The following is a 15,353-nucleotide window of genomic DNA, read 5'->3' on the forward strand; positions in this document are numbered from 1 at the left end:
ATATATATATATATATATATATATATATATCTCACCTCATCTACTTACCATTTGTTGTTATTGTTGTTGTGAGAATATTTAAGGGCTGCTGTCTTAGCAATTTTTTTTTTTGAGATGGAGTCTCATTCTGTTGCCTAGGCTGGAGTGCAGTGGTGTGATCTCAGCTTACTGCAACCTCCACCTCCCAGACTCAAGCAATTCTTCTCCCTCACTCTCCTGAGTAGCTGGAAATACAGGCACGAACAACCATGCCTGGGTAATTTTTTGGATTTTTAGTTGAGATCGGGTTTTGCCATGTTGGCCAGGCTGGTCTCAAACTCCTGAGCTCAAGTGATCTGCCCACCTCAGCTTCCCAAGGTACTGGGATTACAGGCATGAACCACCGTGCCCGGCCCTCTCCTAGCAATTTTCAGGAACACAATACATTATTATTAACTCTAGTCATCATGCTATAGGCTAGATTTCCAGAACACTTTCATCCTGTCTGGAACTTTGTACCCTTTGACCAACAACTCCTCATCCACTACCCCATCCACTCATGACTTTTTGAAGCTGTCTCTTCCACTCAGTGGTTACTGCTGCTCCAGGAATGGCTTACTCAGGCTTACCCACAGCGTGCCTTTTGGAGTGCCCATCCATTGGTTCTCCCCTGTTTTTTTCTGGAGCAACAAGGCAAGTCTCTTTTCAGCTCTAAAGCAATGTAGGAAATGCTGCTAGGACACAGCAAAAGTGAACATTGAATCACACAGTGAGAGAGAAGCTGTAGCTCCTCTTCCAGTTCCCTTACAGTCCTCTAATAAAACCAAGAAGACCAAGCCTCAGTTTAGAACCTTTGTAGCTGTCAGGTTCTCTACCATTTGCTATACTCTCTTTGGTTTTAGCAAGGTTCTTCTTAACCAAGAACAGGCTCAGAGCTTTCTGCTACAGCAGTATTTGGAACACATGAAATAAGGTTACGTTTTCCATTGTACTGATTTTCACCTTTACTTTCTGTTTAGGGTATTTCTATGACTGATACAAAGATTGCTTTAAAGTAAAAATGTAGAATGAGATAATTTTAAGAAAATATTAAATGGCTGAGAGCAAGCAGGTTCCAGGATTTGGCAGAAATCAGGAAAATGATGTCTGGATGACTAAAGTCTGAAAATCGCTGTTCTAAAAGCAGTATTTCACATATATAGAAATTAACATCTAGTTTTTCCATCGTTGTCTCTTCAAAATATGTCCAAACAATTTCAAAGTGATTGGACCACAGCAATGCTGCACGTGCATGAGGTATCTTATTAAAATTCTCATGGTTTCCAAATATCCTCTAAATATAACAAATCAAACTACCTCCATCCAAAATCAGTAATTAGTCAACCTGGGTGCACACAGGACTTTGAAATCTCTCATCTCTGCTGCCAAAGTAATCACATCCTCCCCAGACTTCTTGCTTTCCGGATTTACCCAAGGCCCCATGACTTCTATCAGCAATTTATTTTTCTCTGGAAATGCCTAGTTAGAAGACTCCAGAAGAAATCAAAATTAAATTGTTTTGCTGTTTTCTCTCTGAGCAATGGATGCAATCAAACATTACTTCCCCTGATTTTCTTGCGCTTCATTTTTCAGGCAAGAGGATGTTTTTGCCTGTTTTGTTTGTCCTCAGTTCACCCCTTTCCCAGCTGTGTTGACACCTTTCCTCATTAGTTGCAATTCATTCTTGAGCCACGGAATTTTGCAGCTACCCAGTTCCCAATACTGCAATTTGGGATGTTTTCCCAGAGCCTGTGAGTCATAATGAAGGAGAGTAGAGGATTCACACAGGGAGGACTGAACAGGATGGGCTCTATTTCTGCCAGTCCTAGAAAAGGCAGGATGACTCTGGGCAAGTCACCTGAGCTTGAGCTGCGTGCCTTTCTCCAGAATGCATGCCTGTCACATAAATATCTTTGATGGCAACATCTGTATGTGACTTTGGGCTTCTCTTTATAGCAAATAATGCCCATTTTTATATAAAAGGATATGGAAGACGTGCTTAGAAGATACAGAATCTTCCCAATGGAAGTAAATTACATCGAATTTAGAAATTGGGTGAAACAGAATGAAATAGGTGTCTTCAACAAAAATACAATGAGCTATTTGGTAATTTTTTTTTTTGCATTATAATCCTTTTATTTGTTATAAAGCTTGGAGAGGAAAACACACTGTCAATCAGGGAAAGTGAGTTTGGGTCAAATCATGTCTTTTCAGAGATGAAAAAGCTCCTTAATCATATTTGAATGTTAAGACTTCTTTTGTGGTTTCTCTGTTGAATATCATCTTTTCTTTTAGAAAATTCTGTGTACAGTTTCCAGTATTCTATATAGGATACATTTTTCATTTCATCCAACTCTCAGCAGCAAAGTTCTATGTTCAACTGGGCAGTCCTGGGAAACAGCACAGGGATCTTTTTACTGTTGTCATAGACTCCTCCACATCTACCCAGATTGCAGTTAAGGGACACTCATGAATACATAATTAGCCATGGAAGTTCCCAGCTCTTTCTCACTTTCACATTGATTTGATCAGCTAGCCTCCTATTTTTTCTTAACAGCTTTATTGAGGTGTAATTGCTATACAGAGAACTGCACATATTTCATGTGTACAATTTTATGACTTTAGACATATGCAGATACCCCTGATTGCATCGCCACAATCAAGGTAATAGACATATCCAATATGTCCAAAAGGTTCCTCTCTCTCTCTCTCTCTCTCTCTCTCTCTCTCTCTCTCTGTGTGTGTGTGTGTGTGTGTGTGTGTGTGTCTGTGTCTGTGTGTGGTAAGAACATAACATGAGAGCTACCTTCTTAATAAATAGCATATTGTTAACTACAGGTACCATATTGTAGAGCAAATCCCTATAACTTATCCTTCCAGCATGACTGAGACTGTATTTACATTGAACAATGGCTCCCTATTTCCCTCACCCCAACCCCTAAGCCCTGGCAGCCACTGTTGTACTGTCTGCCCCTATGAGTTTGACTATTTTGTCCATGTCGTAGTAGGAGAATCATGCCGTATTTGTCCTTCTGGGACTGACTTATTTCACTTGGCATACTGTGCTCCAGGTTTATCCATGTTGTTGCAAGTGGCAAGAGTTCCTTCTTTTTTTAAGATTGAATAATATTCCATTGTCTGCATATACCACATTTCCAACATCCATTCATCTATGGATGGACACTTGGGCTGCTTCCACATCTTGGCTATCATGCACAGTGCTGGGATGGGCGTAGTCCAGGACCCCCTCAGGAGCCTGGTCATTATTGGATGATCTGTATCTTTCATTTTCTGTCGCTCCTTTCTCTATGGCAACCGGCAGGGATGTATCCACAGACTGCTTTGTCAAGCTGCCAAAGGCTATGTGTAGGGTGGTACAAGGACGCCTGCAGGGTTAGTAGGAATTCCCCCGTCCAAGATCCCCAGCTCAGTATCCAGGCTGTGGGACCACAGGTGGAGCCAGCCCACCAGCCATTCTCTTCTCTTGAAGTCTCAGTCTTAGCTCAGCCTTAACCTCTGTGGTGGTGAAAACCAACCCACTTTCTCTATACTTTCTGTACCCTATTATAACAGGCCCACTTCAGGTTTTGCAAATAACACTACATGTCTTAACCTTTCACCTCTTACCAAATTCTCCATAACGTTTATTGAATGCTAACTATGAGCTGGGTACTAATTTCTGGTGTCTGGGACAGATGAAGTGACCTTTCTCTCACAGAGTCTTTCGTCTAGTGAGGGAGCAGACACTAAATAACCCAAAAATTACACAAATTATGTATTCTATTGTCTGTATTTCTATAACAATTTTAAAATCATAAATTATGATCTGTCCTCTGAATGGAGAGAACAGAGTGTTTTGACTAAAGTAAGCACAATCAGGAAAATACAGACACGTCATCCCCACTCGAAGCACCTACCGGAGTTGTCGAAAGGACTCTAATGATGCAGTTGCCTTAGACAGTTAGGTACGCTCTCTCAATGACAGGGTTTCTCAGCCTCAGCATCATTGTATTCTGGGCCAGGTAATGCCTTGTTGTGGCATCAGTCCTGTGCATTATTGTGTGCTTAATAGCATCCCTGTCCTCTGTTCAGTAGATGCCCATAACAACCCTCACCTCACCCGAAGCTGTGAAAACATAAACTATCTCAACATACTGCACCATGTCCCCCGGAAGGAGATTTCACCCCATATTAAGAACTACTGTTGTATGAGGACCCCAGTGTCCCTTAGAGCCCCATAGTCGCTCAGCTCCTAGAATGGGAGACTGAGAATCTCAAAAATCTCTCACTGCTGAGTGAGCATTTTAATACACAAAGCATTTCATGTTACATTCATGCTCAAATTTTTTTAATGACTCCAAATGCCCACAGAGTCAATCTTAGCTTGGAGTCATGTGACATGAGACCCCACACGATGTGACCTCTGCTTATCAGCCCAGACAGAATAATCTCCTGGGACTGACTTCACGCACATGCTTTTGTCCAGCTGCACAGGAAAACACTCTTATGGGAATCAACCCTGATCTCTCATAGATGGATGTCTTATAATTTCTCTTTATCCACACGCACCCTCTTCCTCTCTGCCGGAACTGTCCTCTTCCTGCTGCCTAGGTGGAAGAACTCCTACTCATCCTTCCAGTTTTCAATGAAGCACTGCCTCCTCTGTGAAGCCTCCCTGGACTTCCCCCAAACAGACTCAGACACCCCTTCCTAGACTCCCACCTGATAACTTGTTCCAGCCTTCATTGTGGCAATTACCTCATTGCATCCTAATTGTTCATTTGCATGTCTGTCCCTCTCCAGATCCTGAGTAGGGCAGGGCAGTATCTAATTTGACTACCTTCTTTCAGGGCAGCATTTGCAGTATATACAATGACCGCATTGAATGACTACGTAGATCTTCCTGGCCTGTATCCACGCAGCATCCTTTACATTTGTTCTCCCCTCACTTTTGCTCCACTTCCCAACACCTCTGGCTGGGACTGTCACTGGGGGCTGCCTCAGTCTTTCCTCCTAGCTGGTTGATACCTTTTCTTAGTCATTTTATGCTCCGGACATTCCATGACAGCAATCAAGGCAGAGAAAGTTTCTATTTATTAACTGGGGCTGTTCAGATTCCCCTGTTTTTATCCCTTGAAGTTCCTACTACACAGTAAAAATCATCTTTTTCATTCTTTGATTTCTTCCTCCTTGTTTTTCTCTTGTCCCTGTCTCTAAACCCTTCTCAGGAGTGGTGGCTATTCTCCACTAGGTCCAGTTGGTCTCTCCCAGAGACCCTCTCACCATGCCTATTCAGCTCTGTGATGGGGCAGGAGGCAGAGAGGGGTCTTTTCCCTCCGCTGGGGCACTTTCTTCTAGTCCGTCCTGCAGAGAAGTCAGGGCAATTAAGCAACTGTATGGGATAAAGCTTGTGCCTAGAAATGTCTAGGCAAGTTTAGAAATCTCTTCATGGTATAGCAATTTCCTGTATATCTAATTCAAAGTAAATATTACCTTTCCCAAGGTCAAGTAACAAGCTCCTTTTATTATAGAATGATAAATTCTTTAAAATCCCTTCCACCTTTAAACATCCTTTGATGACTCATCGGCACCCTCCTCCCACCCCCCACTCTGCAAGAAGTTGACTATCCCATTTGGTCGTGTAACTAGGGACAATATCTATTTTAATGTTTATTAGTGATAGAAATTTCAATTCTCTCTATCTATACTATATGTTAAGATGTTTACAATTTTGCCTTTTCTCCTTCAGTGATCACAGCTGTAACAAAGTAGACATTACTGCCTTATTTTACATGAAGAAACTCAGGGTCAGAAAAATTAAGCAAATTGCCCTGTTACTAGCATTACAATGTATGTTCCAATCTTTCAGATGCCAAAGTCCTTGAAATTTCTACCAAACCACGTTTTATCTCTTTTTAGCAAATGATAATCTGTTTCCCCTGTCCATAAGTGATGCCTTCTTTATCGATTCCCACTGTTGACTCGTGTGTACACACACACAGACACACACACAGCCAGCCCCCCTAGATTTCAACTTCTTTGGGGACAGTGTCTTATTCTCCCTTGTTCCCCTCCCATCTAAGTGTCCTACAATTTGTAAGTTTACCAAATATTTGCCCAGTCAATATGCCTACTTCCCTTAGTCATGAAATCATGGACCATAGAAATGATTGTCCTATTTAGACAAGAAGCAAAAATAAGGACATACTGGGAGTATAAACAGAACCCCAAAAGACAAAAAACAAAAATTTTACAGGTCTTCCAAGTTTCCCCCAAGGTAAAATAAATTAGGATGATTTCTCCAAACACCATGCCTCCTGCTCAAAGCCTAAAGCCAGACAGTAACCTCATGGCTGCCCCCATCATCTCCCACTGCAGGATTATCTTTTTTTGAAGCACCATATTTATTCTCCTTACCCATGGGAGATTATCCCTCTGTATAATTTATAATTTTAGATTGTGAGCTCATGTCCTTTGGGCTTTATCTGGGGAAATCTTTGCAGATTGGCTTACAGTGTGTTTTCACTGAGAGTTTTTATGTTGGCTTCTGGCAGATGTCACAGGGTTAGTACCAGCTTGGGACTTTTTAAAATATTAACTTCTCAGGTTAGTATAAATTTTAACTCAAAACCCACTTACTTATAAAGTGTTAGGGGAGACATTTCCTCCCACTCATTACCTAGGCCAAAAGAGATAAGCTTTCATGCCTTCTCCTAGAACTAGTGGGCAGATGTTTTTTCCTAGACATGTTTTCATTGAGGAAGCAGCATTTTGAGTCCTATCGGTTTCAGTTTTCTGCCTCTCTTGAGATCAAGGCCTTTTCCTTGTCCCTAATGTCAGTTAATCCATAGACCTTTGATTACTATGACTTCTAAGGCCCTCTCCCCACCCCTTTTGGAAGCTTCATCCACAGCACATGCTTAGAGTTCTAGGTTTCCCTGGCTTGGCCTTTGGGAATAATTCCTTCTTTTGAGCTCAGCTATAGAGTTAAAGAAAAATAACATTTGTCGGGCATGTGCGATCTCTTTTAGATGTCAACCTAGAAAATACCTACATCCCAAGGCTACTTTTTCTGAGTGGCTTTGCTTCCAAGTCAATGAGCTCTAAACTGGCTCAAATTTTTACCCAAGATCACAAGAGTAAAGTTAAGTCCTGGAATATGATACAGAGAACTCAAGACAGAACCAAGAGAATTCCTAGGTACATTTATGCCAGATGAACCAAATGAGAGACTTCCAGTGGTGGAGACAGAGGTGTGGTGCTTAACTTTCCCTGTTGTTGAAAGGCATTTTTAACACATTCATCCTTTCTAAGGAAGCTTTGGCTTGGGGAGTGTTGGATCCCTTAATCTCTGACTCAAACTAAGAATCAAGGATTAAAATTCATTCCTTGTTGACCTCACACTGAAGACACCAATTGTTATGAGGAGTCATCTTAGCATGTTTGACTTGATGTTGCATGCATGCTTTTGCAATAAACTTGACTTTTTTGTGAGAATGTCAGGCTAAGTTTAGGGCCAGTAAAATATATTTATGTATGAATCATCATAGAAGAAAATGGGTGCATGTTCTTGAAGCTATGTATGTATGAAATAGCCTCTTTGAATAAAAAATTCAAACAGATGGTTGCTATATTTTATCCAGCATTTCAGTGTATTTTATAGAGGGAGAATTTCCTTCATGACACTTATCACAAGATATTTTCTCCCCTGTCCCCCAGCAGTATGTAAGGACAGAGATGTTGTTCTAATTCACCACTATATCCCAGCAGCTAGGTCAGTTTCTGATACACAGTCACATTCAATAAATATTAAATGAATAAATGAATTAGAAGTAGAAGGAGTTGACTGCTAAAGTTTGGTCCTATAAAGATAGGAGGTTCATCTGACTACACGTCTTTTAAATCCATCTATACAAACCTCAATGTCAGTGAAGATGCCTCTGGCCTTTGTTTATCTCTTCACCGGATACTTCTCTTTAACCTTCAAAGATGATGACAAATTGAAATGCTATCTGATATGTTTTACCTGTGTCCCCACCCAAATCTCATCTTGAATTGTAGCTCCCACAATTCCCACGTGTTGTGGGAGGGACCTGGTAGGAGGGAATTGAATCATGGGGATGGGTCTTTCCCATGCTGTTTTCATGACAGTGAATAAGTCTCACGAGATCTGATGGTTTTATAAGGGGTTTCCCTTTTTGCTTGGCTCTTATTCTCTCTCTGTCTGCCTGCCACCATCCATGTAAGACAAGACTTTACTCCTCCTTGCCTTCCACCATGATTGTGAGGCCTCCCCAGCCATGTGGAACTGTGCATCTATTAAACCTCTTTTTCTTTATAAATTACACAGTCTCAGGAAAGTCTTTATCAGCAACATGACAACAGACTAATACACCATCTCATCCAGAAATCCTTCTCCCATCCCACTATGGTAGTGCAATAGTGTATCAATGATACTATTTTTTTGAATATTAGGAACTAACTGTGCATTGAGGAGTCAGTGAACACACATGCTCTCTCTCCCTCTCTCTCTCTCTTTCTCACTGAACCCCTCTGGTTTTCCAGTAGGTGATTTGGACTGTTCTTCTCTGCCTGATGACTGGGAGCCAGGGAAGATGAATGCAGAGTCTGCAATAACCTCTTCCAGCCACATCACATCTCAACCTCCTGGAGGAAACTTCCACGACTCGTCTCTTCAGTCCCAGTTGACAGCTTCTGAACATTTCCAAGAGAGTAATTCAGATCATTCAGGTGAGTTCAGGTTTTTAAAATCTTTGCCACACCCAAAGAATTCTTCCTTTCAGAGCCTGAGAATGACCAATGTGGCCTTAGGAGCTGGTACCAAACTGTGGGAAGAGGGGAGGACATGGGGCCTCTGCTAGAGCCCAGATGACCCTTTGCAGAGAAGATGACTGCCTTCAAGTGTCATGTTAGAGGCACCAGAAGCACTCAATCCTCGCTGTTCTATTAAAAAGAAAATCCTGAGACTATTTTGTAAAATGTTAGGCTTCAATAAAGCAGAGTGGAAGATACACAGATGTTTGCTATTTTAATTCTTAGCTGTGCAGTGGACATACTACATAAGAAGAAAAAAAGGCCAGGCACAGTGGCTCATGCCTGCAATCTCAGCACTTTGGGAGGCCAAGGTGGGTGGATAACCTGAGGTCAGGAGTTCAAGACCAGCCTGGCCAACATGGTGAAATGCCATCTCTACTAAAAATACAAAAATTAGCTAGGCCTGGTGACACACACCTTAATCACTGCTACTTGGGAAGCTGACGCAGGGAGAATTGCTTGAACCAGGAAGGCTGACGTTGCAGTGAGTTGCAATCACAACACTGCATTCCAGCCTGGGCGACAGAGGGAGACTCCATCTCAAAAAAAGAAGAAGAGGAAGAAGAAGAAGGAGGAGCGAGGGAGAAGGAAGAGGAGGAGGGGGAGAAGGAGGAGGAGGAGAAGGAGGAGGAGGAGAAGAAGAAGGAGGAGGAGGAGGAGGAGGAGGAGGAAGAAAAAGAACGAAAAGAACATTCTTTATGCTCCTGACCACGGAAAGTCAAAAGATACTAAAGGTATTTGGTATAAATTTAGCAAGCATGTCCCTTAATCTCTAGTTTGCTAATGTCAGATTAAACATGTTTGGACATGGTGCTGCACCAAGGTGAAGAGAGCTCACTCTGTCATTGGCTTGCTGAGATTAAAAGTCCAGCTCCCTACCCATTAGCTATAACTCAGAAGCAGTTTACCAAACCCTCTCAAACTTAACATTTTTATCTCTACATGGAGATGATCATAATTCCTACCTTGTAATAACTAGAATAACTCACGTAAAGTACTTAGCATACTGTGTCATGTCTACTGAATACTCAGTAAATGTGAAGTTATTGTTACATAAAGTTGAAGTTAAATGGAAAAAATATTTTCTCTTTATTTCCCTTCACAAAATCATAAATATTCACTTCACTGGCCGTGACTCTTCTCGTCCTGAAGATCAGTATGCTTTTTTTATTGTGTTACCAGTATAGCTACTAGATAAGTCTTCAGAGTTTTTTGTTTGTTTGTTTGTTTTTAATGTTCCCTTTCCAGATGTTGCAATGACAGATTATTAACACCTAAGGAGGCTCAATAGCTACCTCCTCCAGGGAGCCCACCCTTCTTGGCACTCCCCTAGCTCCCAGGATTTCTCTTTCTCATGCCCATTATTTGCACTGTTACTGTGTGTTTGCTTCTGTGAGCTCCTTAAATATGAGCACTAGATCATAGTCATCTGTGAATTCCAAAACGCCCACGTAGGCACAGAGATAATGCTTTATGGCTGATGGACCAATTAATAACTGTGCTACCTCCATTTTACAGACAAGAATATTCAGATTCAGACAGGTAAAGATAACTTTTGTACTCTTTGCCCAGAGTTTTGTAAGAACAAATATAAGCTCTTTGCTGTGTCTGGAGTATCTCTCCCACCTGCTATACCTGGGTAGCTCCCCTACTCTTCCTCAAGCCTCCAATTAGATGAGACTTCCTCTATGCGCCTTCTCTACCCCCTTCTGGCTGGTGTTGTTAGCACTTCACTTCCCCTCGGTTCTCTGGCACTCTATTTTCCGCTATAGAAAGCGTTTATTTTCCTCTTTCTCACTGGCCTATGAAGTCCTGGGTGGACAAGGTCTCCATCTTCCTTTAAGTCCTTTGCATGTAGGTTTTGCATGTGTGTTCTGTTCCAGGTGCTAAGGATATAGGTAGGTACATCTCTGTATCAGTTTAAGATTTTTGAGTTCCAGTGGATGGAAACCCAACTCAAAGTGGATCAGTCAATAGGAGAATGTATTGACTCATCTTAATGAAAATCCCAGGCTTATAGAGCAGGATCCTGTCATTCTTTGTCTTTTGTCCTCTCTTCTCTTCTGTGTCTGTGTTACTCTTTAAAAGGTTGTACCAGACCAGCCTAGCTGACATAGTAAGACTTTGTCTCTACAAAAAATACAAAAATTAGCCAGGCATGGTGGCTTATGCCTATAGTGACAGCTACCCGGGAGGCTGAGGTGATAGGATTATGTGAGCCCAGGAGTTGAAGACTAGCCTGGGCAACATGGTGAGACCCAATTTCTAAAAAAAAATTAGCTGGGCGTGGTGGTGCATGCCTAAAGTTCCAGCTACCTGGGAGGCCGAGGTGGGTGGATCACCTGAGCCTAAGAGGTCAAGGCTGCAGTAAGCCACGATCATGTACTGCACTGCAGCCTGGGCAGTGGAGTGAAACTCTGTCTCAAAAAGAAAAAAAAAAAAAAGAAAAAGAAAAGAAAAAATCCTCCTTCCATGGTGGATCCTGGTGGCTTTGTGCCTACACCTTTCCAGTTTCCTGTTCAGCAGACAGAGCTTACATCTGTCTAGACTAATGACAAGAGGTCAATAATTGATTTGTTGGTTCTGGAAAGGGCTGTTTCACATTGACAAAACCTTGTTGATAAGTATGTGAAACTCCAAAAAGCTTGAAAGGAAAAAAAATGCTTGGAGGAAAATCAGAAAAACTCAGTCACTTCAGCTAAACTGTGCACCAAAGGTGGAGAGAGGTGATTCCACAAGGAAAATATGGGCACTGTCCCTGGAGAACAGGAACTAGATGCTGATTATTTTCTCAGTGAGCTTGCAGTCCAGTGGAGGAATATAGAGAAATATCACAGAATTTTAAATTCAATGTGGAAAGAGAGTTAATGAAGATATGAACAAGGTATAATGGGAGTCCAGGGAGGGAGCAGCTAAGGGCCAAGGAGGAGCTAGTAGAATCAAGGTGGGCTTCCTGAAAGAGGATACACTTGAGCTGAGCTGAAGGAGGCATTCAGCAAATGGCTACTTAAGGAGGGAATCCATGAATAACTCATCCCAAATCACACAATTCATCTTTGTAGATCTCAAACTTAAACCCATTCATTCTTCAGTATCCAAGTCTAGTGATCTTTGCAGTTTTTCAAGCTGGATTTCTTTCTGTGAGGAAATTTTTTCCAAACTCCACATAAAATCAGGGGAGGCTAAGAATAGAAACACACTTTAGGAGGATGGTTGAGTGTTCAATTGAACTCACAATAACTTAATTCACAATGTACATGAACGACTGTACATTTGCAGTGACATAATTTACTACTGTGATATTTTGAATTGCCAATCTTCAGTATTCCACCCGCATTATGGGCTAAGTAAGTTTTGTTAGCTGACTCAATCCTCATTCACGGCATAAATAGCAAAAATAAATGCATTCATAACATAAAGTCATTCCAAGTTTTAAACAACTGCTGCAAAATTGAGCTTTTGAAGCATTTGACCAAAACGAGGTTGAGATCTGTTTATACTCTCCTTTAGGTTTTTATGTGGTAATCCTTAAAACAGTTTTAATTTGTGTAAGGTGATCAGAATAATCCTGAGGTTCATGATTGGTTTAACTCTTATGCCTATAATTGCTGGATGATTTGTAGTTACTACTGTGGCTTGGCAGTACTGAAATATTGTACTGATTGCAGAGACAAATGTTTCATAATATATGTTCTCATTTTTGGTCTTTAGAGACTTCCAGTATACAAAGTTGCAATTGCCTTTCCCTGCTCACTTTAGACAAAATGTTATGTTCTGTCTAGATGCGGTTTTTTAATCTTGGCTGTGACATCTCATAGCTGTGTGACCTTGGACAGGTTCATCATTTCTTTTAGTCTTGTTCTTCTCTTTGCAGAACTAAGATAATGGCATCCACCTCACAGGGTTGTGGTGCTGTTTAAGTGAACTAACGTATGAAAGCTCTTTGTGAATTATAAGGCACTTTACAGATTTTAGGCATATTATTATCATTATCATCACAATCGCAGAGTTAGGTTTCTTACATTATCCTAAACTCTACAAAGCCTTTCCCCAAAATGAAATCAAAAGGCAAGTCCTAAACTATGTAAATAGTTTTATAGTTTTATTTTATAGTAATTGAAGAAAGCAATTATTTGCAGAAAATTGTCCAATGACAGCCCTGTCTAACATTAGGTAATTTTATCTTGTTATTTATAATGCATCACTTGAACTGACATACATTCAAAAACTTTTTTTGTTTTTGGTGAGTAGAAGGGAAGTTTGAGATGATTTTCTTGTTCCAAGATGATTGAATCAGCAATGATTTCTTATTTATTTATTTTTGTTCTTTGTATTAGAAACCAGTTTGTTGCAAGAAGTCTGTTTTCAGGCAATCCTACTTGTTGTGTGCTTAATGATTTCTGCATGTGCAAGGTAATTTGGATTTTATTTTCATACAGTGGTATTTCATAATTAGTGAAGCTATAATTGATTGATAATTTTTCTTGCCTTATTCCGCAAAACATGTTAGGTAGCTCTGTGGTTAAGATTTGTTCATTTGTCTGTCCATGGTAAGTACCCTGCTATCTCTCACTGCCCATCTCTATCCTGTCACAAAGCATGCAAAACCTAGAAAGGAGGACAGGCTTAGTTGCTCATGCCTGTAATCCCTGCACTTTGGGAGGCTGAGGCGGAAGGATCACCTGAGGTCAGGAGTTTGAGACCAACCTGACCAACATAGTGCAACCCTGTCTCTAGTAAAAACACAAAATTAGCCGGGTGTGGTGGCGGGCACCTGTAATCCCAGCTGTCAGAGGTTGAGGCAGGAGAATCCCTTGAACTTGGGAGGCAGAGGTTGCAGTGAGCCAAGATCACGCCATTGCACTCCAGCCTGGGCAACAAGAGTGAAACTCTATCTCAAAACAAAAACAAACCCAGAAAGCAAACAAAACCTAGTGTACCTTGCATAAAATTGTATCGTTTTTTTGTCCATAAAAGAAGTGGCTCCTGTTACAGATATACTCCACGCGTCCCTGCCTGGAGTTCAAAGGAACTTGAAGTCCCCACTATGGGACCTAGGGTCCCTGCAGAGACTCCACTTTCCCATTGCATCTGTATATCCCCACGTAAATTGTCTCTTTATGCCTTCTTATAGGTATGTTTGTTCTCTACCCTCCGGCCTGCATGTTCTTCCTCTGCCTTCTTTCCTTTCCCTGTCCAAATCTCCAGGGCAGTGATCAAGTTCCTTGGTGCTAAGCCCACTCCTGTCTCAGGGCCTTTGCACTTGCTGTTTACTCTGCCTCTTACAATCTTTCTCTAGATATCCTTGTTACATGTGGCCTTACTTCTTGACAAAATCCATTAAAATGTCGCATCATCAGAGAGATCTTCCCTGAAAATCCTGTATAAATAGCATGCCACTCTTTGTCACATGTACCTTGCTTTACTTTTCTTTAGAGCACTTACTATCCCCTGACCTGTGACGTGATTATCTGTTGAAATTTTAATGGGATCTGCTTTTCCCTACAAGAATATGAGCTACCTGAGAGCAGACTTTGGGGACACATTGTGTGTTTCCCTCACTTCAGAATCCTCAATGCCCGGAGTTCTTCAATATTTGTTGAATCAATGAAACAAAGGTGAATAGAACAGTCCAGGGGTCTTTATGGTTCTTGAACTCTGGACAAAATGGGCTGCCTGCTCTCAAGTCCCACATTTTGCGGGTCAAATACAGCAGCATCACTTGGAGGAGTTGCTTTTTAAAATCCAAAGTCCTAGATCCCATCTCTTGAGATACTAATTTAGATTTACTGAGAATTGGTATTTTAAAATAAGCTTCCCAGATAATTATGAGGTTTGCAAAACATTTTTAGATCACAATGGGACCAAAAGAACAAAAGTGGAGTTGGGGGGGGGGTGGTGCTCCTGTAGTTAAAAATAAATTTGCAAAATTCTGCATTCTATATCCCAAGTTGGAGTACCATGATGTGCATTAGTATAATAATCGGTGAAATAATGTGGTGAAGGAACACGTCTAGCTTCATTTGTGTTTTCCAAACTTTCAAGTTGATCTCGGAGCCCTTTCTTTTCTTTCACGGGACTATAAATGAATATTCCTTAGGTTAATGTTTGTAGATACTCCTCCCTTAAGAGGTCGAGCTTAACTCTTAATCCTTTGAGGGAGGGCTGCATTTAGAACCTTCCTCCAGGGAGTAGAGTGAGGAAAGCAGTAAAAAAGGTAACTCTTCAGCGGAGAAACTGGACCAACACTGCTGCAACTGTTTGAACAAGTCAGTATTAACAGGGATAAGCCATGTTGATTGCATGTCCCTTTGATGCAGTGTGGTGAGAATGGCACTTTACCTCTGTGGTCTTCCAAACCCCAGTCTAACCAAAAGAAAAACAGCAGAAAAAGACAAAATAAGGAACATTCAACACATTATCTGAGCAGGACTTTCCAAAACTGTCAAGGCGATCAAAACCAAGGAGAGGGACAAACTCTCAGAGCCCAGAGGAGCCTA

The 15,353-nt window shown here is 41.2% G+C and overlaps 1 protein-coding gene across 3 annotated transcripts in view; it reads left to right on the forward strand.

Moving 5' to 3' along the window:
• Positions 1 to 15,353, forward strand: part of TMEM71 (transmembrane protein 71) — a 64,420-nt gene that overhangs the window by 36,049 nt on the left and 13,018 nt on the right. For 2 of the 3 annotated variants that reach the window (XM_037728468.1, XM_017500261.2), the window contains 2 exons: positions 8,584 to 8,769; positions 13,191 to 13,266. In XM_037728468.1, coding sequence (XP_037584396.1) covers positions 8,584 to 8,769; positions 13,191 to 13,266 — 262 coding nt within the window. The remainder of the gene's footprint in view (positions 1 to 8,583; positions 8,770 to 13,190; positions 13,267 to 15,353) is intronic. The other variant, XM_037728470.1, reaches the window with a different exon arrangement.

The sequence above is a fragment of the Cebus imitator genome, unplaced genomic scaffold (genome assembly GCF_001604975.1).
Source record: "Cebus imitator isolate Cc_AM_T3 unplaced genomic scaffold, Cebus_imitator-1.0 Scaffold13, whole genome shotgun sequence".
Classification (NCBI taxonomy): Eukaryota; Metazoa; Chordata; class Mammalia; order Primates; family Cebidae; genus Cebus; species Cebus imitator.